At 48.0% G+C, this 21,724-nt stretch overlaps 1 protein-coding gene across 4 annotated transcripts in view; it reads left to right on the top strand.

Moving 5' to 3' along the window:
* Positions 1–21,724, top strand: part of FAM184B (family with sequence similarity 184 member B) — a 111,393-nt gene that overhangs the window by 85,338 nt on the left and 4,331 nt on the right. For 3 of the 4 annotated variants that reach the window (XM_081303267.1, XM_081303270.1, XM_081303268.1), the window contains 9 exons: positions 3,749–3,852; positions 8,049–8,178; positions 9,360–9,572; positions 13,193–13,346; positions 14,573–14,736; positions 15,875–16,047; positions 18,187–18,333; positions 20,178–20,295; positions 21,387–21,491. In XM_081303267.1, coding sequence (XP_081159393.1) covers positions 3,749–3,852; positions 8,049–8,178; positions 9,360–9,572; positions 13,193–13,346; positions 14,573–14,736; positions 15,875–16,047; positions 18,187–18,333; positions 20,178–20,295; positions 21,387–21,491 — 1,308 coding nt within the window. The remainder of the gene's footprint in view (positions 1–3,748; positions 3,853–8,048; positions 8,179–9,359; positions 9,573–13,192; positions 13,347–14,572; positions 14,737–15,874; positions 16,048–18,186; positions 18,334–20,177; positions 20,296–21,386; positions 21,492–21,724) is intronic. The other variant, XM_081303269.1, reaches the window with a different exon arrangement.

Genomic DNA, 21,724 nt, shown 5'->3' with positions numbered 1-21,724 from the left:
CTAGACTTTATTGGAGATCTCCAAGACAGTTTTAATTCCCCCAAATACTGGAAACTAAGAGGCAAAGGTGAGCCTTTTTGCCTCATGTCCACATGGAGATTGTAAACTGTCCAGTTATACCATTGTTTGAACCAAACGTATTGGGACTGGGACTAGTAGGTGTCAACTAACTGGACTTTAAGTCCAGTAGTTACATATAGAAAGAGTGGGTTAGGGCTATAAATAAAAAAAATTGTACTACAGGATCTTAGTTACTGGCTGTATGCTGTGACCTGCATGGCCGAACCCTAAAGACCAGTGAGGGTAATGAGGGATTAAGAAAGACATACAGACATTTACAAAGAGAAAGGTGGAACCAGGTGGGACACTGACCTCTGAGGGAGGAACAGGGACCCAGGCCTAGCACAACACACTTATTATATAAGTTTTATCATCAAAAGGTTTTCTGTGGGAAAGTTTCTGCAAAGCAGGCAGGCTTGAAGGTCACAGCGCTTGCAAACTATTATAATTATCTTTTATGCTCAGAATTCTTATCCTCAGCATCTGGTGAGCTCATGGTCAAGACTAATATAATGCTGTGCCTTTTCATAGAACTTCCTCAGACAGGACACCAATCTTGTCCTGCACCTTTGCACACAAAGTTCCCAGAGCAAAAAAGAGCCACAGCATCGAGGCAGTCATAGACCATGATCCAAGTCACCGCTGTCCACAGTTGTAGGATTTATAAGACTTTTAAACTATATCTGAAGTTACTTTTACATTCACTTATAGTCTAGGAAGGGAGAAAAATGCTCCTGTAACTAATTCACAGCAGAAAAACTCTTGTCTGTTTTGTTTATTGTTATATCCCCAAAAGAGAATGCCTGGCACAGAGTCAGTGATCAATAAATATTTGCGAGAAGATTATGATACTGCAAAATATTGTTGTGGGAACTTCCACAGGAGAGAGTCTAACTACAATGTGCCAGGTGGTAAAACCTCCAGGAGGACGTGACAGTCAAGTGAGGTCTTGAAGAATAAACAGATCTGGGGATTAAAGTCTGCACCATTAAGGTTCCATCAGAGAAGCAAACTAGGGATGATACAGGATACGAGATTAAGCATAGGAACTGAGCTGGCATGATTGTGGGACCTAGTTATGCATTTTGTGTTCAACTGCTGCCTCTTGGTCTGGTGGTGGGCCCAAAGTCAGCAGAGGGGCCTGTCAGGAGGCAAGTAGGCAGAGTGAAGTGGGGAAGACCAAGGGCAAACTGCAGTTGTGTGGCCCGAGCTCCAAGCGTGTCATTCTCTAAGGCCAACAAGGCTCCAACTGGAGGACACAGGTGGCCTGCATCCTTTGACATGAAACTAAGCACACCTGCAGCCCAAGACAGGGGAACCTAAGGAGGACCCCATGGGAGCTGGGGTGCTGCAGGCTACCTGCTGCCTCAGGGTCTGCACACACTGGTCCAGGAGAGGGAGAAGTCAAAGGAGGATCCAGAAGAAGCTGAAGGAGCTGAGAGTCCTCAAACTGCCCAGGCCAACAAGGTGGTGTGCCAATCAGTGCCTTCTGCCCTGCATCGAGCGTCCATGCATCAGGATGTGACTGCTGCTTTACTTCCATCTTCCAAATTTAATGCAAAGTCACATGGCCCAGGAGTGTGCAGGGAAGGAAGTCCTGAGGAATGTAGCTCAGGCTTAGATAAGTTGACTCAGGACACATTCACCCCAGAGGGGAAGATGAGGGCTCGGGTGGAATGCCACTGGCCTGGGAGACTTCTCACATATACGGAATACATGGAGGCCATTCACTCCAGAGGACATAAGGTGGGCTCAGGGTCACTCAGGGTCCTCCTGCTCTCCTGGAGTGACCCATGACATCTCTGGGATTATTCATTTGGTGTTTGCTGAGTGATTCCTACAAGCCACATGTTGTTCTAGGCATCAGGGAAACTGGTGGACAGAGCAGAGTCCCTGCCCTATGGGGCTCACCTTTCAGTGAGGGAAGCTGAGAACAAATAAGTGGACAAACAACATCAGACTGTGTAATGTATTTTGGTGGGGAGAGAGACTGCAAGGGGTGGTATTTTAGAGAAGGTGGTCAGGGAGCAATAATCTTATAGAACATTAACGTGAGTGCTTGCTATGCACCTAATACTATCCTGGGGCCTTTATATGTATTGGTTCATTTAATTCTGGTGACAACCTGAGTAATTTCATAAGATTGTATCACCAATAAGAACTGGGATTTGAACTCAGGGAGCCTGCTACTAGAGTCCAAAATCAGAGACTAAAGTGAGGAAGCAAAGAATGTAAGCATCAGAGCAAAGAGCATTTCAGACAGAGGGATCAGCCTGTGCAAACCCTGAGGCAGGTCCAGTTGTTTGGAGTCTGGACATGTCACAATTTGAGGGGTTTATTCAACATTAAAGACAGTTGGTATACACATCTTAATATTGGGGGAAAGGTTGGAAATAGAAAAGTAAATTTGTCATAAATAACCATGTGTCACCAATATCCGTGTGGCACTTAATGCCATGGGACTAGATGAGATTCTGAGGCCTGGGGCAGAAGAGCAGGGAGTATTATTGGAGGAGCCTGAGAAGGAGGTGCTTAGTGGGACAAAGGAGACCCAGAAGCCAATACCCCAATCCTGCTGAGAGGTCCAGCTAGCTAAGGCTGGAGGATTGAGCACTGTGCAATGTGAATGTCACTGTTGACCTCAGCATTGTTGACGTGTAGACACTTCAGTATGTGGAAAGGCACCAAACCATTTTGTTGCAGGTCAAGTGGGGTTGGGAGCTCAAGGTCCCACCCTCGAGCTCAGCTCTGCCCCTTCCCACCTAAGTGACACCAAGACCCCTCCCCCCCAAGGTTTCATATAGTTTGAAAATCACATATGCAAGCTAACCAGTTCATTTATAGTTGGTGAGTGTATTCAGGAAAGGGAAGATGCTGGTTCAAGGTCACACTTCCTGGTTAGTGAGAAATCCAGGTTGTAGTTTATCACTGATGAGATCTGACATCAACAAATCTGCTCCTACCCTGTCTTAACATACTGTTTTCCATGGACAGTGGTTACCATTACAAGTAGAAAAATAAAAATTAAAAAGTCTTTTGTACCCTTATGTCTCTGTAGAAAGGAGAAAATGATAAAATGAGCAAATTCAATTGAGTTAAAATTCTGAAAGCTCAATGTCCCCCCATCATTTCTGATTCTCCACCCAGGTCCCATTTCTCAATGTTTTGGGCCTTTCAGCAAGTTCCCTGTTTTCTGACCCTATGTGAGAAGGTGCAGCACACCACAACCTAGGCGATGGGCCTGATAACCAAGACTAAGTTGCTCACTTTCACTGACCCCTGGCTGTGGGTCAGTAGTGTACTCTGATCCTCACCACAGCCCCACAGATCAGGCCCAGCAGGGATCCCTCTCTACAGGCTGAAGTGGTTAAGGTCAGACTAGTCCCACAGTTCCACAACTGTGATGGTGGACCCTGGGCCAGTTACTTATTCTCTCCAACTTGAGTCTCTCCTGCTATATGAATTGCATGGTAGACTGCAAAACAGGATGAAAGCATGAGCACTGCCGTGGTCAGAACCAGGCACTGTTCAGGCATTGTGGGATCATGGCCTCCTCCTTCCAGGCCTCTGAGCTGGGCACAGACAGTGGATCTCAGGGGGCTCTTTCTCCTCTGCTCTCTGATTGAAGAAGCCAGGTGAAATCAGGGAACTGTGCTTAATCTCTTTGTGTCACTGTTTTTTGCCTTAGGATCCATGTTCAGAGCAGAAGGAGCCCTCCCAGACACTGCCCAGAGAAGAGTATCAAGATAAGTTAGCAGCTGAAGAAGGAACCAGCAGCGGCGAAGAAGAAAGGTACAGACCCTGAGCGCTCTAACGGATGAGGACTCAGATTTGGAAGGAGGCATTCATTCATTCCCTCTGTCCTCAAGTATTTATCCCTGCTCTTTGCACCATGCTCAGGGAGGGAATATCTTGTGTGTTGTTAGCATAGCTGTGGCCTTTACATAGCCAATTACCACACCAACCCAGAGAGGTCATGGTATAGTTTAAGCTCAAAGAGATTAGGAAGCCTCCCCAAGATTCAGTCCTGGAAAAGTAGTAAGTTTTGTCCCTGGGGGGAAATGCCCCTCTGCATCACCTGTACTAGTCAGCTGTTGCTGCTATAACAAGCATCCTCAGATAGCAGTGATTTTATAGGTGAGCTATCTTTATTCTTGATTCATCCAGCCTCTTAGGGGCTTGTGTACAGTTAGTGCTAGCTGAGGGTTAGGTGCTACTGCTTTCCTACAGACTAGAGTTCAAGTTTGTTCCATGTGCCTTCTCATCCTGGGACCCAGACTGAGGGATTAGCCCTATTAAGGGCAGGTTATTGTCATGGTAAAGGGAAAGAGCTCAAAAGGGCTAAGAGGAACATGCAATGCCTCTTAAAGATAAGTACTTTAAGAATTGCATTCTATGGGGCTGGGGATGTGGCTCAAGCAGTAGCGCGTTCGCCTGGCATGCGTGCGGCCCGGGTTCGATCCTCAGCACCACATACCAACAAAGATGTTGTGCCCAATGAAAACTACAAAATAAATATTAAAAAAAAAAAGAATTGTATTCTATTCCACACTTGTTCCATGGGCCAGCATAAGTCATGGGACCACAACTCACATTAATGAGCAGAGAAGCATTTACTTTAATGCATCTTAGTCCAGTGGGCTGCTTTAACAATATATCTTAGCTGGGTGACTGAGGAGAAATTTATTTCTTTTATATTAAAAGGTGGGAAATTCAAGATCAAAGTACCAACCATACAGTGCCTGATTGGGACACTCTTTACAGATGACCATCTTTTCCATCTTCTCAAATAGGAGAGTGGGGAGGGAGAGAGATCAATTTCCCATGTCTATTTCTATAAGAGCACTAATCCCATCATGAGGGATCCACCCTTGTGACCTAATTATTTCCAAATGCTCCATCAAAACTAGTATCAAATTGGCAATTAGAGCTTCAACATAGGAATTTGGGGAGATACAATGTAACCTATAATGTACTTATAGCCACAACAAGCAGGGGAAGAGGACAGTGAGTATTTTCTGAGTAGATACAACATGAAACAGTCTGTTACAGTATCTCGTAAGATTCTGATACACAGAGTCTAGGGTACCTCTCAATCATGTTATTTTGAGAACATGTGCCAGGTAATTCTGAGGACACCACAGTTATGTCCCACTGCCCTGTACTAACACATGACATATGTGGGGTCCTGGAAGATGACCTGTATGCTCCTGCCATCTAGAAGTTCTCTAGATGATTGACAGGCAGGGTAACACACAGTCCAGTGAACTCCCCAGCTCAGAAGAGTCCCATACACTCTCCAGCTTCTGTGTCAGTCTCTAGGAGGCACATGAGCAAAACAGTTAACAAGGACAGACTCTAGAGTCAGGCCTCCAGGTTAAATCCTGGCTCTGCCACTTAGTCTCTGGCAGCCATAAACCTTGTTCTGTGTAGAACTCCCGATACTGGAGGGAAAGAAAGCTCTCTTTCCCCGAGAACGCTGACAGAAATTTCAAAGAGGTACCTAGTGGGTCCATCTGGGTGACCTGTATCTTCAAGACGGCCATTCTTACCATCCCACTTTGTTTGGCCAGGCATGTGTCATATGCCCTTCCCCAGGGCCAGCTGTACCCAAACCCCATGGACTAAACAGGGTCACCACTGAAGGGGGACAGGCTTTCCCATGACAGGATGCTGGGCAGACCAGCAGCATGTTGTGGTCACAGCAGCCTTCTCTTCCTCCTGTTGAGGCTATGTCACTGAGGAAGCACACCCAACTACAGAAGAATTAGGGATTAGGGAGGCCAGGCCCTGGAGGCTGTTCCCACAGATTTTTTTTTTTTTTTGGAGGGGGGTGGGTAGAAAAGCTAAGCAATATAAAAGAAGTGGGACTCCTTTTTGCATGTTCTGGAGTTACTTCCAGGAGGCATGAGAACTGGGGACAGACAACTGACCTTCTGGGCACAGCGGCTCTAAGAGAACAGCAGCTTGACCATTGGCTTTGACATGAAGTGAGGGACAGCAGGTCACACTCTAATTTAAAGGGGAGTTGGGTAAGGTCAGTCAGCTGTGCCTGCTTTGTGCAGGATGGCAGGACAGTGGGATGGCGGGATGGGACCAGTTCCTTAGGATGAGAGGGAATTGGAGGCAGTGGAATGAGTACAGAAAGGGAAATTGCCACTTGTGGTATTCCAGGGAATAATAATAATGGTGAAATAATAATGTTTATTGAATGGCGAAGTATAATAAGCACATTTAAAGCATGAATCTATTTAATCTTCAAATGTAGATCCCATTATTGGGCAGGGGTTATAGCTCAGTTGGTAGAGTGCTTGCCTTGCATGCACCAGGCCCTGGGTTCAATCCTCAGCACCACAAAAAAAAAAAAAAAAAAAAAATAGGGATCCCATAATTAAAGAACTTCATTTGGAAGATTTCTGAGGAATAGAAAAGTACAAAGTAACTTGCCTAAGTAACTTTTCCAATAAATGGAAAGATCTGAATGTGCTATCATTTGACTGAGATGTTAATTTCATGGTTGTATATATTTGTTAAAATTCACTAACTTATACACTTGCATTTCACTATATGTAAATTTTACTTCAATAAAACATTTAAATAATAATACATGAGCCCATGTCCTGGGAGGAAGTCCAGTCCCTTCCCCAGGATTTACCAGGAGAGCTCACCTGCTCCACACAGTGGCCCTGGGGGCCACCTGTCACTCTTGCTCTGGGCTATTCTCTCTGCCTTTCCAGCCTTCTCCTAACCTTAGGTTTGTTTCAGATCCAGGTATGCCCTGTTTTTGCTCCTTAAAATTTACTTAGTACATCTTCAAAAAGCTTGAAGATAACCTAAGAGAATTAGAATGCAAAGAAATAGAACTTCTCTTTTTAAATATTTAATTAGTTCTTCATATAATGCTTACTGTGTACCAAACACTGTTTTAAGTACTTTGTAGATATTAAATCTATTAAGCCATATCACAATCTAAGTAAAAGATACAATTGTTGGCCCTATTATAGATGAGGCAGCTCAAAGTCCAAATAGTTTGAAGATCTCACTCAAGGTCACATAACTGGGACAACTGGGACATAGTAGCCCTGGAATGAGAAGCTGGGCAGTTCAGCCCCAGCACTCAGGGTCTTAGCCATGTGGCTGTGCTGCTGCTCCCAGCATCCTGCTCTTCCTTTCCGGGTCCCTGTTGACTGTCTCCTCCTTAACCCCCAACCTGAGACCCTTTGCTGGGCCCTCTTAAGCAGAGACCTCTTCCTATGTCCTCCATCACAGCCCAGGCCCCTAAACCCCTGAACTCTGGTTCTCTGGCCTAATGTCCTCTCCAGGGGAAGCAAAACCTCACTCACCCTAGGCCATCCTTGTACATTGTCAAACAGGACAAACACTTAGCAGCCCAGTCCAAACATTTGAATTTCTCAGTAGATCAAAAATTCAGAACTGAGGAAGCTGGGAATGGGAGAGGGTCCCCTCAAAGGCATTCATCAGCGTCTTATCTTGAATGAAGAAACTATTGTGGCTTTCAATAGCCATTTTGGTTCATGCTTTCATATGTAGAGGCTTCTTTATAATCCATCAGTTTATACCTGGGGACAGCCAGTATAAGTTATGAGCATGCTTTGAAAAGCGTAAAGTACTGTGTGGTTGTTTCATTTTCTTTCATATGAAGGAAAAGTTGTGAAAACCTTTAGATCATAGAAACCTCTCTTTTGGAGCTCCCAGGGACCCCCAAAAGAACTCTAAGCTCTCAAACATGCTGACAGTCCGTCATCATTTATTTAGTATCCATTAAAATGGGTATCAGGTAGTTCCTGCAGAATCCTGTGCAGTAACACTTAGGATGTCTATATCAGGTTGCTTTTTGAAAGACAAGATGTTTCTCACCATACCAACTACTACTGGAGCCACCTCCTCTAGGCAGAGTGGCTGAGATGGTGTGCTGTGTCATTATGAGCCCTAGGATCTTTACTGATGTGGTCTTCATGTCTTCCAAGGATTGAAGTGCCCCTCAAGGAGAGAAGTGACCCACGACTTCCACTGGGCTCTTTGCTGAAGGAAAAGGCACCTGAAATCCAGCATCTTCAGGAGGACTGGCAAAGCCAGAAGGCAAGACTGCAAGCCCAGGTAGAAGGGCAGCCCTGTGGGGACTTCCCATGGAGTGACATCTGCCTCCTTCTTCAGACAACTCTGGGAAAGCACTAGGGCAGGCTGCCATTCAAGCTGGAGAGGGCATTAGAGTCCAGGACGAGGCAGGATTCTTGGTTTTGTTAATTTATTTATTCAAACTCTGTCCTATTCAAAAGCTCAGTGGTAGAGCAATCTCGGTACATGTGCCAGGCCCTGGGTTCACTCCCTCGTACTGCCCCCCAAAATCCCCTACTGTGCTCATAGACACACTGTTGATACATCAGTGAACAGTGAAAGTTCCAGATAGACTCCTGGTATTTCATATATAAGGAACACACGCATTAGCAACAGTGGTGGGAATACAATAAACCGCTCTCCATATCCTTGGTTTCTCCAACCTTGAATTTAATCAAATACAGATAGAAAACAATTAAGAGTAAAAACTACTTCTGTACTGCACATGTACAGACTTTTATTTCTTGATATTTTCTAAACAATAGAGTTTGACAACTGTTTACATAGTTGCCCTTATTCATTGCATTTACATGCTATTGTGTATTGTAAGGAATGTAGGGATGGCTTAAAGTATGCAGGAGGATGTGCCCCGGTTAGATGCAAATACTGCACTGTTTTATGTGGTATCCATAGATGTGCTGGATCTAGTCCCCTGCAGATACAGAGGGACAATTGTGTTTTGTGCTTTAGCAGAGGAGTTTGGAACAGACAGAAAGTACTAGAGTAAGAAATAAGCAAATCATGCAGTACCTTAGAAGGAGATGGGTCTTTAGGAAAGGAGCAGGGCAGGGTGGAGGGGCTGGAGTCCCCTCTAAATGACTCATGGGGAAAAGCCTCAGGAAGAAACAAGATCCAGAATCAAGCCCCTGAGGGAGGTGAGGGAGGCCACCTTGCGGGGAGAATGTTCTGGCCCCTCCTGATTTCTCTTAGAGGGTTTGTGTCCCAGAACATCTTCACTTTCCCTTATGGGTAGCTCTAGCAGAGCCCTCTGCCCCTGCCCTGGAGGACTTGCCACCGGGTTCTTCTTCTTCGGCTGGCATTTCCACTCCTCAGAGTTGCCCCACACAGGAGGCTCAGCTAGTGAGACTACTCAGAAAGCTCTGGTTAGGGGGACAGTCCGGGAGGGCGGGGGCGGCCTTCCTGAGGCGCGCGGTGGCGGGCAGGTCTCGCAGATGCAGCGGGCCCTGGAGCAGTGCACCAGCAGCTACAGGGAGGACCTGCGCGAGCTCCAGCAGCTGTCGGACCAGGAGCGCGAGCGGCTGCGGCGCGAGCTCCAGGATAGCCTCCAGCAGAGCCAGGCCGCCAAGGCGCAGCTCGAGGCCTCCCACCAGCGCGCCCTGAGAGCCCTGGACAAGGCCAAGACGCAGGAGCTCAAGGTAGGGGCAACTGCGTGAGCCAGGCAATTCTCAGGCCCCGGCCTTGTCAGCCCCTGTTGCGCACCACCTGACGCCCCAGGGCCTTTTGTCCATTATCTCCAGCACCCATGTGATCATACAAGGTCACTATTATCCTATTACCTTTTCCGTACAAGGAAAGAGGCCCAGAGAAATTCAGCAAATTGCAGAAGGTCACATAGTAGTAAGGGGCAAGGCAGGGACTCAGACTTGGTCCCTTAGGCTTCTGGTGCCGCTTTCTCCTAAGGGCATGTGTCCTGGTAAGAACAACTTGCTTTCCCGACTTGAGCAATGTCACGCATGAGGCATGCTGGGAATGTGAGCCCAGGCCAGCAGTTAAAGGGGGAGGGGAGCTCCACGCTGAGAAAGAGCAGCTTAGCATCAAGAGCTCCCAAGGCTGTGGGAAGCTGCCAGGTGGTGGGCAGCCCAAATGATGTTGAATCCATCAGACCATCTAGGCAAATTTCATCTAGCATCTTCTACCTCTAACTTTTTGGTTCTTTGTAATATATGTCCATATTGCCCTGATAAAAAATCAAAACAACCTTAGAAAGAGAGAGAGAGAGAGAGAGAGAGAGAGAGAGAGAGAGAGAGAGAGAGAGAGACTGGCTAGGAAGGAAGGAAGGAAGGAAGGAAGAAAAGAAGTGAGATAATGCGCTGGACTGCCTGACATTTACCAGGTACTCAAGGAAAAAAGTTCCCTCACTTCTTTTATTTTTCTGTCTTTTTCCAATTTGGTTTGCAATTGAAGAACAGTCTGGTCAATGAGACGCTCTAAGTCTATCCGTTGTTGGGTAGCTCTGGCTTTCATGTTTGTCAGGACTTCTCCCCTCCCCTGGGGGCTGCAGACCCTAAACCACTGCAGAGGCAGAGGAAGCCTGAGGCTTTGCTCACCTGTAAGGGAAAGCTCCAGGGGTTCTGGGAGGCACATGAAGAAGGATCTGAGGCCCAGCCAGGGCAGAGGAAAGGACACTCTGCTCATCACGGGCTCCAAGTCCTAGTGCTTGGAAACTCTAGAATCAGATTCAGGGATCTTCATTGCAGCTTCAGTCTGCATGGGGATGGTTCCAAAATGAGACCAAAGAGGTTAAGTGCTGATTCTGATTGGAAGGAGCCAACATCCAGCATTGCTGGTACAGACTAGTAATTAAGAGTAAGTCATCTGGGTTCAAGCCCTGGACCTAACCACTTACAAGGTGTGAACCAGGGCAGGTCACTTAGCTCCTCTGTGTGGGTCTCAGTCTCCTCATTTATAAAATGATAGATAATAGTATGTATCAAATGGCATGTTTGAGAAGATTAAAAGACATAATACATGTAAAGTACTTATTAAGACATGGCTAAGAGCTCAGTTTTTAAAAGGTCCACTCTTGCTACTCATTTATTTATTCTACAGATACTTATCAGGCCGCGGTTGTGAGCTGCCATGGTGCTGAGCGTGGGAGATAACAGGTGATTAACACCCTGTCCTCCTAGGACTCAGCGCCAAGGGCACAGGTAGCCACTAAAACAGACTGCTGTAATTTAGCGGGCCAGAGCCATGAGAGTTGTCCAGAGTATTTGGGGAGCACAGAGAAAGGAGACTTTATACAGTACAAGATGTGAGAGACAGGTGGAATCAGGACCCTTGGGAAGCCCCAGAGTGACCACAAAAAGGACAGATAAACTTCCCCGTGGAGACTGGAGAACTCACTGGAGATGAGTGTCTGATGTGATACAAAGTCTGGGTGCAGCACCCTGAGTGGTCATCACTGTCAGGGGCTTCTCTGCAAGACAGTGGGCAGCTGACCTGAATCCCTGCTGTCCCTAGAGACAGGGACATGGTCACAGAGTTAGAGATTGTCTCCCTCTTTTATAACCCTGTGTGTTCCCACTTCCCTGGACATAAAAATTACCGATCAGCATTCTCTGAGCCTTGCAGCAAGTGTAAGTGCCAAAGGAGGGAAGTCAGATGGTTTGAAAGCAGGAGGCCAGGCCTTCCTGTCTTCTCATTGGATAGGCTTGCCACTACAAGACGGAGTTTCCCATGGAATAAGACATCCTCCTGCTGCTGCCGGGGAGGAGCAGAGACAGAGCCTGGGAGAGCAGGCTCTGAGTTCCTGCTGGGTTCAGTAACTTGGCTGGAAGATGGCTGAGTTCTCCCCAACAAGAGACTCATGGATTCTGCCCCCAGGGGTCACACCCCCTACCTGTCTTCAGGCAGATCCTTTACTTTCTAAGACCCTTTCTTCCTTTATTAAAAGGAGTTGGGGTTAAAACTCCTGTATTCTCTTCTGTGTGACTTAAAGAAAGCCAAGTCATCTCTAATAGCCCTAGCTTCCTGTTTTAACTGGAACTCTCTGGGTTGCAAAAAGAAAAAACACAGCAGAAACTGTATTTGTTTCTTATTGCTACTATTAACAAATTACCACAAACTTGGGACTTAACACAAAACAAACCTGTTACCTGACACTTGTGGAGGTTGGAAATCTGAAAATCAAGGTGTTGGCAGAGCTGAGTCCCTTCAGTAGGCTCTAGGGAGAGTCTGTTTCTTGGCCTTTTCCACTCCCAGGGGCTGCCTGCTTTCCTTGGTTCCTGGCCCTATCCTGCATCATCAAAGGCAGTCATCCAGCATCTTCACATCTCTCTCCCTCTTTCTCCTAAATTCCACCACAAAACCCCTGTATCCCTTTTATAATGACTCTTGTGATTGAGGCCCACAAGATAATTCAGAATAATCTCTTTTCAAGATCCTGAACCTAATCACATCTGCCAAGTTCATTTTACCATGAAAGGTAACATACTTAGTTTCCAGAGATTCAGACATGAACATCTTAGTGGTCTTTTCTGTACCTACCAGAGGTGCCTCTGCCCACTCATCCTGGGAAAGATAGAAGATAGTGTTTTAGTCAGCTTTCGCATTGCTGTGACCAAAATACCTGAACAGAACAACTGAAAGGAGGGAAAGTTTATTTGGGGCTCATGGTTTCAGAGGTCTCAGTACATAAATGGCTGATTCCATTGCTGTGGGCCCACAGTGTACAGAGACAGTATATCATGGCAGAAGGGGCTAGCACAGGAAATCTGCTTGCCTCGTGATGGGGTGAGGAAGCAGAGAGAGGAGGGGAAAGGGTCACAGAAAGATGCACCCTCCCAGGGCACACCTCCAGCCAGACCCTACCTGCCTATGGTTAGCACCCAGGCCGTCCATTTGAACTAAGTTGGACTGATTAGGTTAAAGCTCTCATAGTCTAATCATTTCACCTCTGATTATTCCTGCATCCACAGGAGCTTTTTGGAGACACCTCATGTCCACACCATAACAATTCAGTGCTTCCGAGTGTGTTAAATCTGTAGCCACACAGTCAGTGTCTGTACCTGTCCCTTTGTCTCATTCCCTTCCTCCTCCGTGTCCTAACACTAAATTCCCAATGAAAGAATTCTGATTGGGCCCCCTTGGAACAGATATCTTCTCTGGTCCAATCAGCTGTTAATGGGGGTGAGTTCATGTGGTACAAAATGGCCAGTCCATTGCTAGAGCATCCCCGTAGCCTAACAAGCCCTCCACAATTGAGTAATGAATGCCCAATTTTATGCCTCCTTCCTCCTGCTTCTGCCCACAGGCCATAGAGGAGCGCTTGAAGAAGGAATCCAGCCACAGCCTCCAGATCCAACACCAGGCACACCGGCTGGAGCTCCAGGCCTTGGAGGAAAAGGCCAGGCAAGAGCTGCAAGAGGAGCGTGAGAGGATGCAGGCACAGCAAGCACTGCTGCTAGGTACACCCGCCTGCAGCCTTCAAGTGCCTGGCCACCTGCAGGGGCCAGGTGAAACCAGTGGCCAGCAGGGACTCGGGCCTAAAGGCATGCAGGCCAAAGCAACAACCTTGCTCTGCTTCCAACAGCTGTGCCACTTGGGTGCACCACCCTGATCCTCATTTTCCTGTTCTATAAAATGGAGTTGCAATTGTCCCTGCCTCATAGAGTAGTTATATAGAATTAAAGGAAATATTAATTCTATATAATAGGAGTATCTTGCATATAATAGGAGCCCAGGGAATATAGATATTAACATCTTTATTAATATTGAATGTAAGTCAGATCTCTGAGCTTTCCCAGGGTTTTATGGGATTGCCTCAGCCTCTCACTGAAGGTTTATCCAGTCTTTCCTCATCTTCTTTTGTGTGCTCTCAACATGATATTCAGCCCCTCATCTGTTTCCACATCAAAAACCACTCACAAAAGGATTCTGAAAGTTAATGGAGGCAGCGAAGAACTCTGGAGCCAAACTTCCCAATCCAGCTCCAATACTGATTTATATGAGTAAATTCCTCCTGGTTTTGGTCCAGCTCCTATTGGGATGACACACCATCTCCTGCCTCCATGATCCAGTCAAGACCCCAGGCCCGTGGGATGGAGAACCTGCAAATGCTTTGTGTCAAGAGTTGATATAAACTTTAAGATTTTCAACTTGAGACCACTGACCCCAGAGGAAATCCCTGGGTCCTTTGATAATTCCTTGTTCTTCCCGTGGCTTCCTGATGTGTGCTGAGACCAACTGCTGCCTCAGGATTGGGCCCTGGGCTCAGCCATCCCACTCTCACCTGCTACCCATCCTACCAATGAGCAGTGGCCAAGCAGGTGGTTCAGAGTAAAGACGAATCCCCACTCCACCACTTAGCTGTGTGGCTCTGGGCAACTTACCCCGGGATGTTCATCATAAATGGAGCTTAGATGAATGGGAGCGGAGGATGTGTGTGTGTGTGGGGGGGGGGTAATATGCACCAGAGAAGATAGTTGTGGGGCTTAAATGAGAATAGTCTCAAAGGGTTTACAGCATATTTAGTGCTCCATGCATGCTACTCTGTTTCTGTTATCTTGGAATAAGTTCAGGGGACTCAGCCTGAAGCCTTCAGCAGCTACCCACTCAACCCCATCCCAAAGACTGTCCCTGCAAGACAGACTTCAGCCATGACCGTGACCTTTTGCTGCTTTTCTTTCTGCAGAATCCCTGGGGCAGGAGTTATCAGAGCAGCGAGCTGTGTGCTCTGAGCACCAGAAGGAGCTGGAGGCACTGCAGGCTCAGCTGAAGGCTCTGGGCAGCTTGGGCAGACGGCAGGCCACTGGCCCATGTGCAGGAGACAGCAAGGACCCTGCCAGCATCACAGAGGTCAGTGCCTCTGCCCCACCATAGCCCACCCCACCCTACCCCATTCTGCCCTCCTGGAGCAGCATCTGGGCCACAGCATGAGCCCATGGACAACAGGCACTGGTACTGGCTCATTCCCCTGCCTGAAATGGCAAGACTCTTCTCCCCAGATCTGGGGGGATATTTGGTGAACTGACAGACTTTCATCTTTGAAAAGCAAAAAATAGTGCTTAAGTGCTGCACATTATTTGTAATTCAGGCACAGTGGCATCTCAGGGTGTGGTGCCAGACACCTCCCATCCCAGACAACTAGTCTGGGTTACTCCTTGGGATATGCATGAGAATTTCTTAAAACCGGTCCCCAGATAGACTCCCCATCTACACCTCGGTGAGGTCCAACTTTCTGCCTGGACCTTGCCCATCAGCCCCTTCCCTGCATGTCCTTAACTCCTATTCCAGCCAGGTAGCACAGGGACCTCCTAACAGTCCAGGCCCCTCTCCTTCAGCCCTTTGCTAGGCTTTGGGTATTTGGTTAAAAGCCCAGAACTACTTTGTGAAAAGCCTTCAGTGGCTCCCGTTGGAATAAGCTCCAAATGCCCCCAGACTGACATTGAAAAGCCTCCACTGGCTACAGCCTGTGTCTCCAGCCACGTTCCCAGCGGGTCCCTTGGCATCCGCACCATCCCTTTGTCCTCGGAGCCTGTGAACTCCAGACTGTCATGCTTGCCCCCTCTTCTATCCAGCTTACCCTGGGTGGCAGAGGAAGGGCCACGCGGACGGGAGTGGGGGGGGCGGGGAGCTTCTCCTGCACACCAGACCGCTCTACCCTCGAGCTCCTGGAGAGCTTCCTGTTGGCACTCCAGACTACTGTGGGCCCTGTTAGGCCCTTACGCGGTAACGCTTAGGTGGGGAGGCCCTCCGGGTGGAGGGAATGGCAAAGGCAAGCAGCAGGCAACAGGTGAAGTAAGTGCCTTGCTTGTTTGGATGTGAGCTACATTCGTGGTTCACCAGTTTTAAACTCTTTGCGGGCCACACCTGGGCGGGGGCTGCAGGCTGGGCGGGCACGCACGGGCCTCCATCTTCTTGCAGCGCATTGGCCTGTGGTGCCTTGTCCACCTTTGCAACCCCTAAAAGCACCGGTTTTGGTTTGCTTCTCTAGGATGCGGGCGGCCCGGGCCAGGCCGGCTCCCCTCCGGACGTCGCCGAGCAGGGGCAGAGCGAGGGCTGCGGGCCGCGGGAGGAGAGCTCTCAGCTCAGGGACGCCTTGCTGCGACTGCGCGCCGAGGCCGAGCAGCACCAGCAGGAGGTGCTGCAGCTCCGTGAGCAGCACAGGTGGGTCAGAGTCGGGCTTAACTGCCCCTCAGGAGCAGGAGATGGGAAACGCCCCCGCCCTCCAAAAAGACTCCTTAATACCTCAACAATCCGGGATGTTACTCCTTTGACCTCTGCAAGGTACTGGTGTTCTGGGAATCCTAGATCTCCAAATAGGATTTGCCCCATAGGAGAGGGAACCCCATGTCCCTGCAAACCACGGAATTCATCAGACCTAGACTCATACCTAGAAGACCCCCAAAGTGTTCTCAGATCAGGCCTTTGGAGAAAGTATGGTGGGATAGTTCAAACCGTGCTGTGCACTTTAACTGTGACATTGATGAGTCAGCTGATTTCTCCCGACTTGGGGGTCCTCATCCGAAAAATGTGCCTGGGGCAGTGGTAGGGTGCAGCGAGGTGTGTGCAGAGGTGGTTGGGGCCAGCATGGAGGAAGCACTGTGTTGGTTCTCTGTGGAGGTTAGTAACTAACTTATCAATCCTGAATTCACTGCCCTTTTATCCCTGTTGGAAAGTTTTTAATACAAATCCAATTTCTTTAATAGGACTTTTAGCAAGACTTTTTAGTTTCTTTAAGAATGAACTTTATCAATTAATCTTTCAAAAAAAGTGGTAGAGCACGTTCCTATCAGGCACAAGATCCTGAGCTGAACCTCTGGCACTGGGAAAAATAAAATAAAATCCCCTGGAACCTTTGTTGAGCATATATTACTGGGTTCTATCCCTACTGTTTCTGATTCATTGGGGCCGGAATATAATTAAATAGATTTTCAGTACTAAAGGAGTTGCTGCTGCAGAGTCACCATATCCATCTTGAGTGGGAGTCCTTCGTTTCCCTCTTCCTGCAATAAACAGATAGGGTGAGGGAATTTTCCAGAGGTTCCGGAGTTCCTCAGGACAAGGGATGAATCCCCCTTTTCTAGGCAGAAGCATTGACTGAGATTAACCAAGGGAGAGGTGTCCTGTAGCCTCAGGTAGCTCTGGGTAACATGGGTTCTCAGGCAGAGATGCCCCCAAGAGAGCTCTGTTAAAAACACCCACTCTGGCCTCCCCTAGTTGCAGTAGAGCTGAGGAAGGGCCCTGGAATCCGGATGTGGAAAGAGGCCCCAGTTGTTCTAATGCCCAGAGGAGGGAAGCTGCCACCAGGAGAGGGGAGTCCTCGGCTCACTGTGAGGGGAGGAGGGTTCCAACCAGGCTCCTGTGGCTGTGAAGTAACTCAGGCCCCAACTGGGCTATGGTCCTGAGACCTGGCCCCAAGTGAGCAGCAGACCTGAGGCTCATCTGAGGGATGGCCACGAGCCCACCTGGTGGGACACCTTAGATTCAGATAGTGCCTCACCAAGTGACCCTGGGCAAGAGCCCAGAATAAGGAAGTTGGGCCGCAGTTGGGACTCCGAATCACTCTGGGCCTACCTCCCTTCAAGTGAGGAAAGGAAGAGATCCTCTTCTGGGAGTAAGTACAATTATATGGAAATTTGCATGTCCTTTATCAGAGTGAATTACCTCCATGGCTCACCTGGGGATCCCTTAATACTCCACCTTAGTTTTAGGCAAATGGTAGCTAATGGTTGAACATGGGTTTTGTGCCATGGACTGTTCTAGACATGTATTAATGCAAGTCCTCCTGGTAATGACCCTCATAAGGTAGGTGCCACTGTCACCTCCAGTTAGCAGAAGAGGACACAAATTAGGAGCAGCTTGCTTGAGGTCACACAGCTAGTGGGGAGGAGGCCATGGATGCAGGCAGCCTGGCCCCAGGTGCTGCTCTTACTCCATCCCACGCTGCCTTTCCACCTGGACTGGGGATCTCCAGGTCTCAGAGTCCCAGGGCACTGGGTCTCCCCAGCTGCTCCAAGAGAGGGGAACGTTTCCTGGGCTCTCCTCCAGGTCTGTTCCTCACCCTTTTCCTCTGAAGCCTGCCTCCTGCTCAGGGTCTCCTTCATGGATGCCGGAGTGAGAGAGAGCTGCAAAAGAACCCGTGGACCCTACAATTCAGACCCAGCTCCTCTCATGAGTGTTTTGATTTTAGATTCTTAACTTCCCTCTACCCAGAGTCACCTAAACCATCCCACTCAGTGGAGTGTGGAGGGGCTGGCTGTCCCTGGAGCTGGAGTGAGCCTGGCTGTGCTTCTGTCTACCCAGGATGCTGGAGGAGGACCAGCAAGCCCAGAGGACCAGGGAGGTGGAGACACTTCGCCAGGAACACAGGAAGGAGATGCAGGCCATGGTGGCTGATTTCAGTGGAGCCCAGGCCCGGCTCCAGGCCAGGCTGGCGGCCCTGGAAGCTGAGTAAGGAAGACCCCGGGCCCCAGAGAGGGAGACACTAGCAGATGTACCATTTATGAAGGGGACCAACTCATCCTGGTGTCCCTAGGTTTTCCTAGTTTTTCCTGCTAGAAAACCTCTCCATTCCTGGCAGATGAGGATGGTGGCGCTTCATCTTATAAGGCTGCAGGGCACTGGTTATCCGTGAAAATGAACACTGTTTCATGGGCCTGGTTTACCCCTTACACTTGGAAAAAAATATCAGAAGGACCTGGGCTAGGTTTTTGTGAGTGTTTGCCCGATTCGAACACACATCATCTCATTTAATGTTCACGATGGGGAAACTGTCCCCCCTCACCCCCAGATGAAGAAAACACGGTCCCTTGTGCATGTCTACGTGCATTCATTTATCCATTCAACAAGTATTTGTAAAGGGCCTACTGTGTTCTGTGCACAATTTTAATCTCAAAAGTTGTAAGAGGGAACAAAAGACTATGCTTTCATGGTGCTCACAAGTTCCAGGTGGGGATTCAGATAAGAAACAGGCAAATACTTAACTTCATAGCAGATAGTGAAAGTGCTAGAAGACAAGATAAGTGTACAGAGTGACAAGGATCATCTGAGACCCAGTCTGAAGGAACAAGTACAAAGGCCCCAGGGCCTGTGTCACATGACTGGGAAGAGTCAGTTGGCTGGTTTGGGTGAATGGAGTGAGAGTGAGTGCTAGGGAATGGCTGGCTGAGATCTGCCCTCTACTGGAAGGAACTTGTTGTGTTTATAGTCCTCAGGGAAGCCCTGGGAATGGAACGTCTGATTTACCTTTTAAAAGAGTCACTTCTAGGGCTGGGGGTGTGACTCAGTGGTAGAGCGCTCATCTAGCACATGCGAGGCGCTAGGTTCCATCCTGAGCACCACATAAAAATAAATAGATAAAATAAACGTATTGTGTCCAACTACACCTGAAAAATAAATACTAAAAAAAAAAAAAAAGAGTCACTTCTGGTTGCTGAGAGATGAGGCTAGGGGTCTGGGGTGATTGATAGGGACACCATTTAGGAGGATATTACTATAATGCAGGTGCAGGTAGGTGAATCCATTTGCCCAAGATTATACAGCACTAAGTAAATAAAGAGGTCATCTGTCTGGTCCTTAGCCTGCACTCTTAGAAACTGGTCTCCACTGTCTCCAATGCAAAAGGAATCATCCAAAAGGTTCACTAAACGGTTTTTCCAGCCACCATCTATCTAATGGGCACTTGTCATGTGCTGGGTATCCGTTACTTCATTGAATTCTCACAACCACCCCATGGTTGAAATACTATGCTCAGGGTAACATAAGAAGGAAAAAGTAGCACCAGGATTAGAGCCAAGGTCAGCTCATCCCAAAGCCCCAGGCCTTAGAGGTCCTCTGCAGCCCCAAACCTCCCTCTCCCCTCTCCCTTCACCACGGGAGAATCTGGCTTCAGAAGACTGGCTCGTGCTGCACCTGTCTGCCAGCAGATGGCACCAGAGCCATGTCAGCATCCAGGGGACCTGCTGGCCTCCCAGTGGGTAGTGGCATTTTCCTGCTCAGACCTCTTGCCCTAGCTACATCCCAGTCTCTTAAAGCCTGCCTGAGTGCAGCGTTTATGTGCACCCATGGATCTTTAGTTCCTTGCCCTGCAGCCTTGGGAGAACTGACAGGGGACATACTGGGAGATGGGGTCCTGGGTTCTGCACCTAACTCACGAGTGGCCCTGTGCCAGCCTCTGCTGCTGTCCTACCTCAGCTGGCCAGGCTCAGCACATGCCAATATCCACCTGGTGTCCACTGGGCATCCCTCCTGTTGAGTAATCACTGTAAAGGGGACTAACTGCCTGCTTTGGACAGACTGAAAGATGCGGGAGAGAAGCCAGGAAAGGGAGCGTCCAGGCCTGAGGACCTACAGCTCATAGGCCGTTTGCAGACCCGCCTCAAGGAGAGAGAGGAGATCATCAAGCAGCTCACGGTGAGACTGCCAGGGCCCAGCAGACAGCAGCAGGCCCCGTGCCCATGTACCTGGTGGGACATGGCTGAGCTGTCCAGGAGCAACCCCCACTGGGTGCCCGGCCTTTCTCTGCGTGCCTAAAATCTTGACTTGCAAAGAATCCTTTCTTAAACAGAATTACTCACTAATTAAAAATATTAGTAGAGGAAAACAGGAGGCAAAGAAAACCCACTCTATTCCCAAGTCCAATGGCATTTGCTTCATGTTGAATATTAGTTCAGTTTTTTGTATTACCAAACAGAATTTTTATTATTGATCTTTCTGTTGTAAAAATAACCACCTGTTTCTTAGTTAAAAAAAAAAAAATGCCCTTGATCCTTTGAAGGTAAGTTATTTCCAACTCCCTCTGATTCTATATCCTAAAGCCACGAAGACCTGATGGTCAGTTCTTTAGGTGCCCCTTCCCTTCATTTAGTCCTGGACACCTGCCTCACTTCTTCCAACTTTAACCAATGACTGAAGATTATATTAATAAGGAATTATGACTCACTTGCTAAGTGTGGGATATTGTGATTATGATTTTTGTTAGAAAAAAAGAATCCTTAATCTTTGAAACACATATTGAAGTTTTTACAGATGAAATTAAATGACAACTGGAATTTGCTATAAGAATAATATAGCTGGAGAGAAAAAGTTAGATGACATACATAATAATCCACCTTGGCCCATTATAGTTGTAATTGCTGAAGTGAGCGATGGATCTTATTGCCCTCTTTACTTTTGTGTATACATCTATGATACAAATGTGAAATAAACGGTAGTGAGGAAAGGAGCCGAGATCTCTTGGGCATTCAAGGGTATTCTTTCTCTACATTAGATTTCAAAAACTGAGAATACTTGCTTGGCATAAATTTGCTCTTTCCTTCCCCGAAGGACCCTGGAAGCAAAGGGCATTCCCTACAGCTCCAGCAGCTAGTAGCTTAATCGCCGACCGCCCTCCCTCCCCTGGCCTTGCCTTCTCTCTGTGTCCTGCCCTCCCAGATGTCTTCTTTCAAGTCAGGCCCAGTGCTGTGTGCTCAGGCCCATTTAGACTTGTTGTATTGGTTTTCCAGGAAGAGAGAAGGTTTCACTATGCAGCGTTCCCTAGCACGATGTCCCATCGGAATCGGTCCTTTTCTTTCAATCCTCACCCAGGGTATTTGACACCTTCCATGAAGGTAAGGTGGATCTACAGATTTTAATGTATCATACAGTCTGTTGATTTCTTTCCTTCTAAAGGAAACTGCAGCTAATTGATGTGCACTAGCTGCAGTTTCCTTTAGAAGGGGAAGATGTACATTGAGAGGAGCAGGCATTGGCAAAAGACCCACAGGAAATGGTCCATGTCCTAACAAACAGCTTTTACATCTGGGTTGGGCAGATTATGTATGGTTTTTACTTCCCATGGGCC

The sequence above is a fragment of the Spermophilus citellus genome (genome assembly GCF_964194105.1).
Source record: "Spermophilus citellus genome assembly, chromosome: 8".
NCBI lineage: Eukaryota > Metazoa > Chordata > Mammalia > Rodentia > Sciuridae > Spermophilus > Spermophilus citellus.
The sequence above is the reverse complement of the archived record's forward strand: the minus strand, read 5'-3'. Positions and strand labels throughout refer to the sequence as shown.